Consider the following 13,993-nt stretch of genomic DNA (forward strand, 5'->3'; position numbering starts at 1 on the left):
AAGGTCAAAGCCCCTCCCCACCTGCACCAAGGCTATGCAAAATGTCACACCCTAGGCACTGAGCACCAGGGACAGATCCCGAACAGTTCGAGCTAAACAACTGCCTTCCATATCCAGAAGGCCTAGTCTAGTCCTGTGGGGAGTTCATAGCTATTAGTCCACAGTTCATGGGTTTCTACTAGTGTGGCTGGTCATCTCTACAGGTTTTCCCATCACGATCTCAACATCCCCTGCCCACAGAATCCCTCCTCCTTGGGAGGGAAGCCTGGGGGGTGCGAAGAGGGAAGAGGGGGGAATCTGTGATTGGTATGTAAAATGAACAGAAATTTTCTTAATAAAAAAATGAAAAGAAAACAAAAATTACAGACTAATCTCTGAATATGCAAAAATTCTCAGTAAAATACTTGCAAACCAGATTGAATAATGCATCCAAAAGATCATCAACCATGATAAAAGTGGCATCAGTCCAGGGATCCAGAAATGGTTCAACATATGTAAACCAATAAATATAATTCATCATAAATAGACTCAATGGCAAAAATCACATATCATCTCAACAGAAGCAGAAAAGACCTTTGTCAAAATCCAGCATTCCTTTATAATAAGAACCCTGGAGAGAGCATTGGTGGAGCAAACATATCTCAACATAATAAAGGCCATTTATATGACAAAATAATAGCTCTCATATGTCAAATGGACAAAAACTCAAAACATCACCACTAAGGTCAGGAGCAAGACGCTCTTGACATTGCTATTCAGTATAGTACTTGGAATCCTAAATCAACTTATAGAGAAGGAAATCAATGGGGTACAACTAGAAAAGGAAGAAATCAAAATAGCTCTATTTGCATATGATATGATTCTATGAAGAAGAGACCCTGACACTCCACCAGAAAACTCCTAGAATTGAAAAGCACATTCAGTGAAGTAGCTGGTTGCAAAATTAACCAACGAACATCAGTAGCTTTCTAATCTACCATAGACAATTCCACTGAGAAAGAAATCACAGAAACAATCCCATAAAAGAAGCTTCAAAAATACCTTTGAAGAAACCTATCCAAGAGCTGAAATATCTATATAATAAAAGTTTTCAGACACCAGAAGATGCCATCCTACCAAAGTAATCTACAAATTCAATACAATCTTGCATCAAAATTCCAATGCAATTTTTCACATTTTTTTTGTTTTTTGTTTGTTTGTTTGTTTTGTTTTGTTTTGTTTTTTGGTTTTTCGAGACGGGGTTTCTCTGTGTAACTTTGCGCCTTTCCTGGAACTCGCTTGATAGCCCAGGCTGGCCTCAAACTCACAGAGATCTGCCTGCCTCTGCGTCCCGAGTGCTGAGATTAAAGGCGTGTGCCCGGCATAATTTTTCACATTTTTACATTTTAAAATTCAGATGCAAACACAAGGCCATGAATAGCCAAAAACAATCCTAAATGATAAAAAAAAAATACTGCTAGAGGTATTACCATTTATAATTTCAAGTCATATTACAGAGTCATAGCACTAAAAACAGCATGGTACTGGGAAAAAAAAAAAGACATATGGATTGATAGAATAGAAATGAGAACCCAGATACTAGTCCACATAACAACAGTCATCTGTTTTGGGGGGTTTAGTTTAGTTTAGTTTAGTTTAGTGTTTAGTTTTTAGTTTAGTTTAGTTTTGTTTTGTTTTGTTTTGTTTTGTTTTGTTTTACAAAGAAGCCAAAGGTACACATTGGAGAAAATACAGAATTTTCAACAAATAATGCTGGGGAAACTGGGTATCTACATGTAGAAGAATGAATATTGACTCTTATTTTTCACTCTGCAAAAAAAAAAAAAAAATCAATTACAAATGAATAAACACCCTCGATGTTAGACCCAAAACTCAGACATTTCTAATGGAAATCACAGGGAATACAGTTCAGGGTCTATATCAGGCAAGGATTTCTGAAGAGGTCCGTAGCTGGCCATGTAGATCAACCATCCAAAAATGGGACCTCATGAAATTAAAAGGCTTCTGTACTGCAAAAGAAGCTGTTGATTGCAGAAAGAGAAAGTCTACAGAATGGGGAAGAATGTTTGCCATCTATACAGATGACAGAGAATTTGTGTCTAGAATGCTCAAAGAACCCCAAAATCTAAACACCAAGAAAACAAACAACCCAATTTAAAAGTAGGTTATGGAAGTGGAAGGTGGTCCTGAAAAGAAGAAACACAAGTGACTAAGAAATACTTTTTTTAATGTTCAATATCCTTAGCCCACAGGAAAGGGCAAATTAAGCTCCTTTGAGATTGTGCACTACCTGATTCAGCATGGCTAAGATTAATAAAACAAGTGCTGACAAGGATGTGGGGAGAAGGAAAACTGCTCAATGTTGGTAAAAGTGCTAGCTGATAAAATTAGTGTAGAGAGCCACTGTGGGAATCAGTGTAGAGTTTTGTCATGAAGCTACAAGTAAACATATGACTCCTGGTCACATCCTCAAAGGTTTTATTATTCTTCTACAGAATTGTTTGTTCATTGTGTGCTTTGCTGCTCTATCCATAATATCTAGGAAATGGAATCAGCCTTCATCTCCATCCAATGATGACTAAATAATGAAAATTTGGTATATATACACAATAGAGTTTTATTTCACTATTATATAGAAAAATAAAATTAGAGCTTGAGAAATGGCTTAATGATTACGAGCACTAGCTGCTCTTCCAGATGGACCTGCATTCCATTCCTAGCGCTCACATGGTGATTCACAACTGTCTGCAACTCCAGTTCCAGGGCATCTGATATTATCTTTTGGCTTCTGGACTTAAGTCATGCACATAGTCAATAGACATACATGCAGGCAAAACACCTGTGATGACTATTCTTGGATATCAACTTAACTACATCTGGAGTTAACTAAAACCCAAGCAGCTGCATACACCTATGAAGGCTTTTTCTTAATCAGGTCATTTCAGGTAGAAAGACCCACCCTAAGCCCAAATCTTTTGTGGTGGAAAAGGTGTGGACCACCTTCTATCTGGTCCACAACTTCTGGTGGCAGCCTATATAAAGGTCAAGGAAGGAGGAAATGTTTGTTCTTTGCCTGATTGTTTTGACTCTCATTGGCAATTTCAATCATTAACTGATGTTAGAGCTCACTTCTTTAGGATTCTGGTGTGTACTGAAGACCACCACCTCATGCATCCATCCTCCTGGACAGAACAACTACTGGGTTTTTGAAAGTTCTGTTTGGAGACAGCCATTGTTGGAACAGTCAAACCACAGCCTGCAAGCCACTTTAACACACTCCATGTATATTCATTCATTCTATCAGTTGTTTCTCTAGAGAACTGTGACTAATACAATACCCATACACATGAAATAAAAACTAAAAAGTGCAATTTGAAGGAAAATGGACGGACCTGGAAAAATGGTACCAAATGAAAGACCACCAACACAGAAAGACAAATGCCTCATTTATCTCACAAACGTGGGTCCTAGCTTCAAATCTATCAAAGTATGTGTTGAACTTGCAGTAGCTATAGAAGCCAGAAAACTAGAAAGGGCCATTGTAAAGGCAAGGAAGATATTCTGGAAGGGGAGTGATGGTACTCATGTTGTTTGAAGAGAGAAAGGGGAATAATGTTAGGGAAGTTTTAAACAGGAAGGGGGATAGGGAGATAGGTTAGAGGAGAAGACAAAAGGGAGGAATGACTAACAATAAGGATATTTAAATAAGCCATTTGGAAACCTAATATTTTATAAGTATTTTATAAGCTCATATATGTGTGTGTGTGTGTGTGAGAAAGAGAGAGAGAGAGACAGAGACAGAGACAGAGACAGAGACAGAGAGAGAGTGTGTGTGTTTAAATGCAGTTACCCTAAAAGGGTGTGGGATAGGGATAGAGATGTCTCAGTAGTCATAGGTTGCTAATCTAAAGCCCGGTGTCAGGCATATGTCCCTTTGAACTATTGGTAAGAAGAATCCCAGAAACCCCTAAAACACAACAGACTATTGCCCCTGCTCTTGGTTGCCTCTAGAATTTGATATTGCTGAAGATACCACATACTTTGACCACAGGACATGGAAAAATCACGATGGCACTGATCTGGAAGCTTCCTTTCTGCTAGCTAGTTTCCATAGTGCTAGAAGATGATATACAGCTTGCTGGGGGAGAAAAACCATCAACTTGCTTACCAAGCCACGAACCTTGTGAACTACAATAATGATTGACTTGACAAATATGGCTATGGATGAAATAGTCATTTCAGTGTTACAGGGATAACCAAGTGCTTTCTGGTTGGATCTAAGGCCCATGGCACAGGAGGGAATGCATGCCTGCTTCTATAAGCCTGACCAAGACCGTGAGGCTTGGGAAGACATGGATCCTAAGAGAGAACCTACTATAATTATTTTGTTAAATAGACACAGCATCACACTGCCTTTTAAGTATTTTCTATACCCATAGGTTAGTATGGCTTTCAGTTCTCCTCAGAAAAAGAAAATTGGCCATGGATGGTGGTTCATACAGTGACTCAAAACTTGTTAATGTGCAGAAAATGTCTACGGAGTTTTCAGCTATAAATGGGACACACACATGAAGTTGAGAAAGAAATGTGGGGGATGGAGTTGTCCTTGTAGAATTGAGAGGGAGAATGGCGGGTAGATATGACCAAAATACATTGTATACATGTCTGAAAATCTCAAGGAATAAATTTAAAAGTATTATACTTATTTTTAAAAGGACTGTTTGAGAGATTGCTTGGCAATGAAGCAGTAGAGGGCTTGTCTACCATGGCAAGGCCATCTGTTCAATTCCCAGAGGTGGCAGGAGGAGGAGGCACAGGAAGAAGAGTAATTTGCACATAAAGGCAACACATTTTGAGTAAAGAAAGGAAAAGGAATGATTGGAGTAATGGCTGGGTCAAGAAAAATATAAAACTACTTGCCTTTCCAGGTTTGGGTAAGTAATGAGACCCAAGACTCCTCTCTACTTCTACTAGGGTCTGGGTGAGTAATGACCACTCAAGATTTTCTTTTCTTTGAATTCCTCTCAATTTCTGCTAGAATTCAGCATCTTCTCTCAGTTCAAATCCAAGAATGCAGACTGACAGATAAACACCAACACACACATAAATTTATTGACAAGTATGGACTGAAGATAAAACCTTCTCTGCTTTTGAAAGTTGCATGTTCAAAGGATGGGTTAATCACTTTAATAACATACAAGTTGTTTAAAAAAAACTTAATTGGACTAAACTTAATTGTGCTGAAATACCATTAACCAATGCACGCTAGCCTCAGAAAGCACTAGAAACAGTGTCTGTATTGATCTTGCCAGATCAAACCTATCCCTAGGCCTGCTCATGAGCTAGCTGTCTTCTGTCCCATCCTGTCCCAGCATTTGTCCCATCATGTCAGATTCTATTCACTCCTCATCCTTTGCTATCTGCTGTGCATGTCTTACATGTCATGTTTTCCTTAGATAGCATAGATTGTACCAGTTAGCAGGGGCCTAGACTCACTAATAGCCCATACTCTTTAGAGAACCCACTCTGTCAGTTGGAAGGGTCTAGAATCCCTAAATCCCCAATGTCTCACACATCCCTCATGAACCAGGATGGTAGGTGTGATACCACAGTAAACCCCCTACTCTATCCCCTACAGACAAAGAGAAGCTTAAACCAGGATTCCTAAGTGTAGATAAGAACTTAGATCCCTTTTCCCCAGGTGGCTGTATTTGCTACAGGGACTTTGGAAAACACAGTCAGGATATTCGACCAAAAGACTAAAAAGGGAGGCAGGTTAAAATAAATTATATGGTCTGTGCCTTTAAGAACTAGCCTCACAAAGAAAGGGGAGCTCTCCTTCCAACCTCCCTGCTGTGAGTGAGAGATTTGGAAGAGCCTCCCTGGAGGCTTGTAAACTTAGAAAAGACCTTACTTTTGCCTTCTGTACCTAAAGTCTCCAGTGGCAGCTTTGGGGACACGATCTAGGCACAACAAGACCCTCACTCTATTGTCTCAAAAAGGGGGCCTTAGACAAAGATATCTCAATATAGATAGACCCAGGCCAGTTTCAAGTCCCCAGAAATGATGGCGCCAGCCCCAGGAACTCAAAAGAACAAAGTCAGGATGTCTGATGGTAACCAATTAACCACGAGATGCCCCTCTCCAGAGATAACATGACCCGACCCCGGAGAGGAGTTGTAAAACTCCTAACATGGCAAACAGACAAGCTAGAATAAGATAAAGTCCAGGCCCGGGAAAAACTGGACCAATCAAGGATGGACCCATACTAACCCCCCTCCTCTAAGAAATTTTATGGGTTTTGCCCATAAAAACTAACTTCCCCAAGAAAGAGTAACTCTTCCCTGCCTCACTTGAGATGGCTTGAGATGAGTTCCCTGTCATGACTTGTAACAGATAAACCTTGCTTTTGCATTCTGGTATGCTCGTCCTTGGTGGTCTCTCTGGGGGGTTGCGATCTGGGCACAACAGTAGGCTCATTGTCTTATAGAGGGCTCGTTGCATCATCAATTTCTCCTGAAGCTTAGCTCCTCCATAATGACTTCATTGGTGCTTTCTCAGACTGCCTAACTACTGTCCCACTGAAAAGGAGAGATATGTGTGAGACTTTTTAAGGTCTATTGGGGTCTTGCATCTAGGGGCTTAAACTCAGATACAAAGTCGTGAGCCTTCTCTTAGGAACATTTTAGGAAAACATCATCCTCAAGTCTCCAAGCAGAGATAAAAATATACAGCCGGTAAATCTGGTGAGTACTGAACTGAGAATATATTTATCAAAAAAGGCAAAACCATTCCAGGAAAATAACTTTTTAAAAAAGAAAAATACTTTAGAAAAATAAATCAAACCAAATAAATGCTTCTGGGAGACTCTTGGGAGTCTACACCCAAGGAAGAAGTAAAAGTACTCAATAAATCGTTCTTAGAAATGACCAATTCTGGGCATTTACAACAAATGGGCAAGGGAAGCAGCCTTGAGGAAGGAGATTCTCATTGGGTCCCATAACCACACTGGTATTCTTTGGGTTTGGAAAATAAAACTCAAGTGATAATCCTACAGAGTGGAAGGAAAACCCTTCACTGCACAAATCCCTCCTTAGGAAAGGTGAGTGGCAGCCATTGAACCAGAAACAGGTTGCATCACAGCTAAATAACCCACACCTGACTGAAGCTGGCCCAGTCTCTCCTGGGGAAGAAACAAGTGAGACAATTTAAGCTCACCTGAAGGGAAGCCTGGAGGCAAAGAACCTTGAGCCTCTGGCTCATTTGCTGTGTTCTAAATCAATACATCGAGTTCTATGGTTCACGGGAAGTTAAGTGGTTTTACTTCTGAATTACAGGCATGGTTAATTGCGCTTTGAAGTAGATGGTGTTTATGTTGTGTTGGGTCATTCTTATTTTACAGACCCAGAGATGGCATTTATGCACTGCAAAATGTGCTTATAGCCATGTGCATATGGGCAGCACTAATTGAATTCAGTAGGTTAAATATAATGATGATGCTAATAATATTGATGAAGTTTGGAGGGAGATGTGTTGGAGAGACCCCAGGAGGAAGAAAGATACGATAAAAACACATTGTATACATGCATACATTTTTCAAAGAATAAAAAATATAACAAAAAAAATTTTAATTATATGGCTGTGGTGAGTCTGTGCCCCGCTCCCCCGACACACGCACATTTAAATCCAGTTTCTGCAATCTGAGCTCTGCCGGGGGATGGGAGGGATTGAAGGAAAGATCCTGAAGTCAAAAGAATATAATCTATGCCTCCATGCTCTTGTATCTGGAACAGTCTACATTTCCCATTAGGAAGAAAAACATAAATAAAACTCATCGTAATCAGCAAGAGAGCAGGATATCTGGGGTTTATTAATATGAGTTGCCACAACAACTACCCTACTTCCTATTAAATTGTAGACAGAGTACAAAGGGAGTAGAGGAAGTTCTTGCTCAGAGAGTGAAGCCAGAATACTGCTGCGCAGCATGATGATGGAGTCAACACATTTACTTTTTTGTAGACTCTGGAGTCAAAAATAGCAAAGTTAAAAATCTGGCACTGCCATCGGTCATGGTATTGAACCTCCCTGAGGCCCACTTGTCACACCTGTAAAACGGGATTTGCTGAAATGAATCCTCATAATGAAAGATAACCATCAGTCACTGTGCTGGTTCAGTTTATGCCATCTTGACACAAGCTACAGCTAACGGAGAAGAAAGAACCACAATTAAGGGAACACTTCGGCAAGACTGGCCCATTGGTAAGTCCATGTGGTACTGTTTTGATTAATGATTGATGTGGGAGGGACCAGCCCACAGCAGGTGATACTAGTGGTCCTGAGTTTATAAGAAAGTAGAATGAGCAAGCCATGAGGAGCAAGCCCCTAAGCAGCTTTCCTCCATGGGCTCTGCATCACATCCAGGTTCCTGCCCTGAGTTCCTGCTCTGACTTCCCTCAATGATGGACTGTGATGTGGAATGGACTGTAAACTGAAATAAACCCTTTCCTCCCCCCTAATTGCTTTTGCTCATGGTGTTTTATCACAGAAATAAAATTAAAATACTCTAACGAAGATAGCCACATAACACACACAACTAAGGTGGGTTGTTTTGTTTGTTTGTTTTTGTTGTTTGTTTATTTTTAAGTGAGTGAGTGGTCAAAATAAGCTGGAAATCTTCTTACATGATCTGGAAAAATAAGATGATAATATAGAAAAGCACCATCCTTGCCTATGTTTTCATTAACCTTGGATCATCCAGAATCAGATATACAATTTGCAAAACCCACTGCAAAATGTAAATCCAGGGCTCCTTGTCAAAACTTGTTTGTTTATTTATTCTTTGCTGAGGCCCTTAATTTTTAATTTTTGATTTTTTAAAGTTTTTAATAGACATAAAACATGCACATATTTATGAGGTAGTGTGAGACTTCAGTAGTTTTACAATGAGGCATGATCTGAAAAAAGTTTTTGATGTATAAAACACCTCAAACATTTAGCATTTCTTTATGACTAAAATATCAAAACCCTCTGTACTGGATACTTTCAACTACTACAATGAATTGCTAACAGCTGTGGTTATCTCTCTGTGCCATGGAGCATTAGAAGTTTCTCTTCCTGTCCAATAGCATCACCGTACCCACTGCCTACCCCCTCCTTCTTTTCTTCCCCCAGTACTCTTCCCAGTCTCTAGAAATCACTACTAGAGTCTGTGTTAGTTTAGTTCTCTATAACTCTCATAAAACACTAACCAAAACCAAACTGAGAGAGAAGAGGGTTTATTTGGTTTACTGTTCTATGTCACAGTCCATCACGAGGAAGTAGAACAGAAACTCAAACAGATTGGGAACCAGAGGCAGGAACTGAAGCAGAGGCCACAGAACATGTCTTACTTGCTTGCTCTCCATGACTTGCTTGGTTTACTTTTATACAAGTCAGGACCATCTGGGCATTGTCCACAGTGGGATGAGACCTCCCACATCAAACTTAAATCAATAAATGAAATCAATAAAGTCCTCAGGCCAATTTTTTGGAGGCAACTGAGGTTCCCCTCTTGTCACCTGACTACAGTTTGGGTCAGGTTGACTAAAAGAAGTTAACAGCAGAGTATCTGATTCTGTGAACTACATTTTTAGCTCCCACATATAAATGAGATCATATGGTATTTGTCCTTCTTGCCTGACTTGGCTTACTTAGTCAAAGTCCTTTAATTTCCTTCCATATTGTCACAAATATCTGGTAGAAACTATTTTTTTAAAGAATTTCAAGATGGTGAAGGTGAAGGATAGGCATCAAACAAAGCCATAGCTCTTCTAAGCAGATAAACATGTGAAAATATACATTTCTATTTATTTATTTATTTATGTGATATCCCAAGCACAGTTTCCCCTCCCTTCTCTCCTCCCATTCCTACCTCTCCACCTCCCCTCTGCCCCACCCATCCACTCCTCCCCCATTTCTATTCAGGTCTCCCATGAATATCAACAAAACATGGTATATCAAGTGGCAGTAAGGCTAAGTACCTCTCCATATATTAAGGCTGGGCAAGGTGACCCAGTATGAGGAATAGGGTCCAAAAAGCCTATAAAACAAGTAGGAGACAGCCCCTGCTCCCACCGTTAGGAATCCCACAAGAAGACCAAGCTACACAGCTGTCACATATATGCACAGTGTCTAGGTCAGTTCCATGCAGACTCACTGGTTGTCAGTTCAGACACTGTGAGTCCCTGTGAGCCCAGGTTAGTTGATTCTGTGGATTTTCTTGTGATGTCCTTGACCCCTCTGGCTCCTACAATCCTTCCTCCCCGAAGCTTGGCCTAATGTTTGACTGTGGGTCTCTGCATCTATTTTCTACCAGTTGCTGGATGATGACTGGGGGTGAGTGGGGATGAGAACATGAGAAATCAGGTAGGTGTGGGAAATACCAAAAGAGCCAACTGGAAAAGGGGGATATTTCAGGGTCAGGTAGAAACTTGGTGCAAGGGAAACTCCCAGGATTCTACAAGGATGACTCAGCTAAGACTCCTAACAATTGCAGCTATGTACCAGGCAAGACTTCCAGTGGAGGAATTGGGATACCAACCCAGCCACATAACTTTCAACCTACAGTCTGTCCTGTCTAAGGGATATGCCTGGATAAGGGTGGCCTAGAGATTATGAGAGTGGCCGACCAATGACAGGTCTCCCCTGAAACCCAAGCCATGAGAGTGAGCCCACTCCTGACACTTCCTGGAGCACCAAGACCCAGAGGTTGGGAAGCCCAGAGACCTAGAATAGAAAATATACATTTTAAATAAAGAAATCATTCTTATTTGACCAGAGGATTGGAAGTGCCCCAAAACCCAAACTCCAAGAAACATGTCAACAAAAGAGAAAGAAGAGGAGGAGGAGGAGGAGGAGGAGGAGAAATAAGAAGGGAAGACAATTATGAATCAATGGAGGCTGATTTCTGCTTGTTATTTATATGATTACTTGAAATATATATATTGTTTTCATGTATCTTTTATGTTCTCCTCCTTAGGAACAGAATTTGGAAAACACAGACTTATATGTATCTACTTTCTTAAATAAATAATTACCCAGTGAAGATTGCCCTGGATTACTACCTCCAAGTCCCTGGCTCTGCTCATCTGCCAAGTGGAGGGCTCTGTGGCTGCTGGGAAATTGCTCTTAAATACATAAAACACATAAGAGAATTTTTTTAAAATCCCTTACTATTCATTAAGGCACTTTAGGGCCTTGTTAATTCCGATGGGATAATCAGTTGTTGAATTGCCAGATTGTTAAGCATCCATTGTCAGACACTGATGGGATGTGAGAAATTACATTTTGTATCTGCCCAAGAGTCACCTGAACACCATTAGCACTTCATCAGGTAAGATGGTATGTATGTTCTGGGAATAAATTCGCTTGGCTTTTGTTCTCCAGTCTTTTCTTTCATCTTCCAAATTTCTTTTCATTGCAAATCATTCCTCATTCTCTTTTGTTTCTCTTCCCTCAGTGAGGTCTGAAGCTCATTGCTAACAAGTCAGCCATGCTTATACTCAGAATTCTATATTAAAAGGGCATCATGGATCTGTATTTGGGGGTGTCTGTGTGCGAACATATGTCCATATGGCTGCCTAAGAATACACATGTGAATCGATGTCAATGTTTCTACTATGCTCTTGATTTGGCTTTGCTTTGATTTCAGAGTTCTTGGCTATATCCTCAGACATTGAGCTGCAGCTACTCAGGTTACCAAGAGAATTCATCACCCAGGGCTCAAAGATTCTGTTTCCTTCCTTCCCATACTGACTGGCTGAGAGTCACAGAACAACAAAGAGCATGGAGAGAGAAGAGCCTGGGCTAGAGGTTGGAAAATGTGATTCAGGGGCCTGGTTCTGTTTTCAAGGAGGAAGTCACCATCATGGGTGATCTGCTCTGTATCCTAGCAGGTCATTTCCTCTCCCTGACAGTCAGCCATTCATTCTTTAACCACATTTGCCCCCATTCTTTACCACAGAATGATATTAACATTTACTCTTGGTGTCATATCAAGAAGACACAGTGATGTATTTCTATCAAGACAGACAAGTCCCCAGTCAGATACAGACTTCTGTTCTAAAACAGAAGGAGCATTACCAAGACTTCAGAGGGACCTCTCAGACAAATTTGCAAGAAGAGGGTCATCATTCTACTCACGGAACTGCTCCAGATGCTGGGCACTGTTAGATTCAGGAAAGGCAGTAATAGTCACCAATGGACACGGATTCCCTCCCAGCGTCTGGCAGAGACTGTCTTGCCGGAAGTAGACTTGCCTGGGATCAATGCTTCTCTCCAGAATTTCAAGGTGAGTCTAGAACAGAAATAAAACAAGCATGCATATTATTAATATTTATCTAATAGCTCGAACAGGAAAAAATATCTTATATTCATTAAACCTTGCAATTTTCAGAAGTGTTTATGCCAACCCAATCTGCCTGATGGATATGGAGCACTGAGTGATGAGAGAGTATTCTTAGGAGTTTTGGGGCCAAACAGACAGCATTTGTCCTGCACATATCTGCACACCAGATTTGTTTGCAAGTTGCACTATAAGTAAGAAAGCAAGGATATAAAATGTTCTTCCCCAAGACCGGGCGTTGGTGGCGCACGCCTTTAATCCCAGCACTCGGGAGGCAGAGCCAGGCGGATCTCTGTGAGTTCGAGGCCAGCCTGGGCTACCAAGTGAGCTCCAGGAAAGGCGCAAAGCTACACAGAGAAACCCTGTCTCGAAAAACCAAAAAAAAAAAAAAAAAAATGTTCTTCCCATCACTACAGTGTAGTTACCATGAACACAGAGAATACCAGAGCACTGGAGACCATGAAACCATGAGTCCCAGCAGCACAGAATCTAGTAGGTCCAGGCATTAATGGAAAGCTATGAACATCTTGAAGGAAAACCAAAAACAGTTTACCTATGGGATGCTAAGTTAATGGGAAACTGGCCAATAACAACTGAATTTTTTCCTACTCTGCCTCCAAATTTAAAAACTAGTTGAAAGCACTGAATTACATAAAAGATGGGAAAGCCACTGAAACAAGGACACCTAGTTAACAACCTTTAAGACCACTGATGTTTTCACTAACCAAAAACAAGGGGACTACTTAAAGCATGCTAGAGATACCTTGTGACCCCCATCTGCTTACAGTGACTTCAACAACCAGAGAGGGCACGGCCAGCCCCACAGCAACACAGGAGATTGATAGACAGACAAAATCCAGCTTCAGGTATCAAGTTTTAACTATAATCAGGTAGATATCAACAAATAGAAGAAGCAACCTACCTTTTCTCTTGATGATTGAGCCTGCTAGGTAAATAAAACACACACACACACACACACACACACACACACATCTTATAAGAATATTTGTGAATATATTGTGGCAGGGTATAGTGTAGAGGAAGTGTTTATACATGGGCAGGATTATGTCCCCCAAACAACCATGCTCTTACCTATAGAACCTATGAGTACTTAATCTTAAATGGACAGAGAGGCTATAAGATGAAGATTCCCATAAGACAAGGAGTCTATCCTGGCTTAACCTGTTGGGGTCAATATAAGTATAAGGAATTAAAAGCAGAGAATCTTTCCTGGCTACTGAGAACCAATGACCACCCAGCCTGCTATCCTGCCATGGAAGATAGAGAATGGTACAATCAACAGAGATGTATGAGAAACTCCAGAAGCTAAAAAAAAAGGCAAAAAAAAAAAAAAGGACTCCTTCAGACTTCAGAAGGGGGCACATTCTAATACTTTGGTTTCGTCCAAAGACATATATATCAAACTTCTAATTTCATTTTTCTTTAAATTCTTGTTTAAACCACTAAGTTTTATGACAATTTGCTGCAGCAGAAACAGAAAATGAATATAACAAAAAACAAGGGAAATAATGTTCTAAATGGAGTTTAAGAAAACAGCATGGCTATAAATATTTAAGTACTGAACTATCTGAGACTCATGGGAAAAGAGGA

General features: G+C 40.4%; 1 protein-coding gene across 1 annotated transcript in view; it reads right to left on the reverse strand.

Moving 5' to 3' along the window:
• Positions 1 to 13,993, reverse strand: part of Agbl1 (ATP/GTP binding protein like 1) — an 830,193-nt gene that overhangs the window by 621,430 nt on the left and 194,770 nt on the right. Inside the window, exon 17 of the mRNA XM_037198558.1 lies at positions 12,181 to 12,334. Within this exon, the coding sequence (XP_037054453.1) occupies positions 12,181 to 12,334 (154 nt within the window). The remainder of the gene's footprint in view (positions 1 to 12,180; positions 12,335 to 13,993) is intronic.

This window comes from Peromyscus leucopus, chromosome 1, assembly GCF_004664715.2.
Source record: "Peromyscus leucopus breed LL Stock chromosome 1, UCI_PerLeu_2.1, whole genome shotgun sequence".
In the NCBI taxonomy this organism is placed as follows: Eukaryota; Metazoa; Chordata; class Mammalia; order Rodentia; family Cricetidae; genus Peromyscus; species Peromyscus leucopus.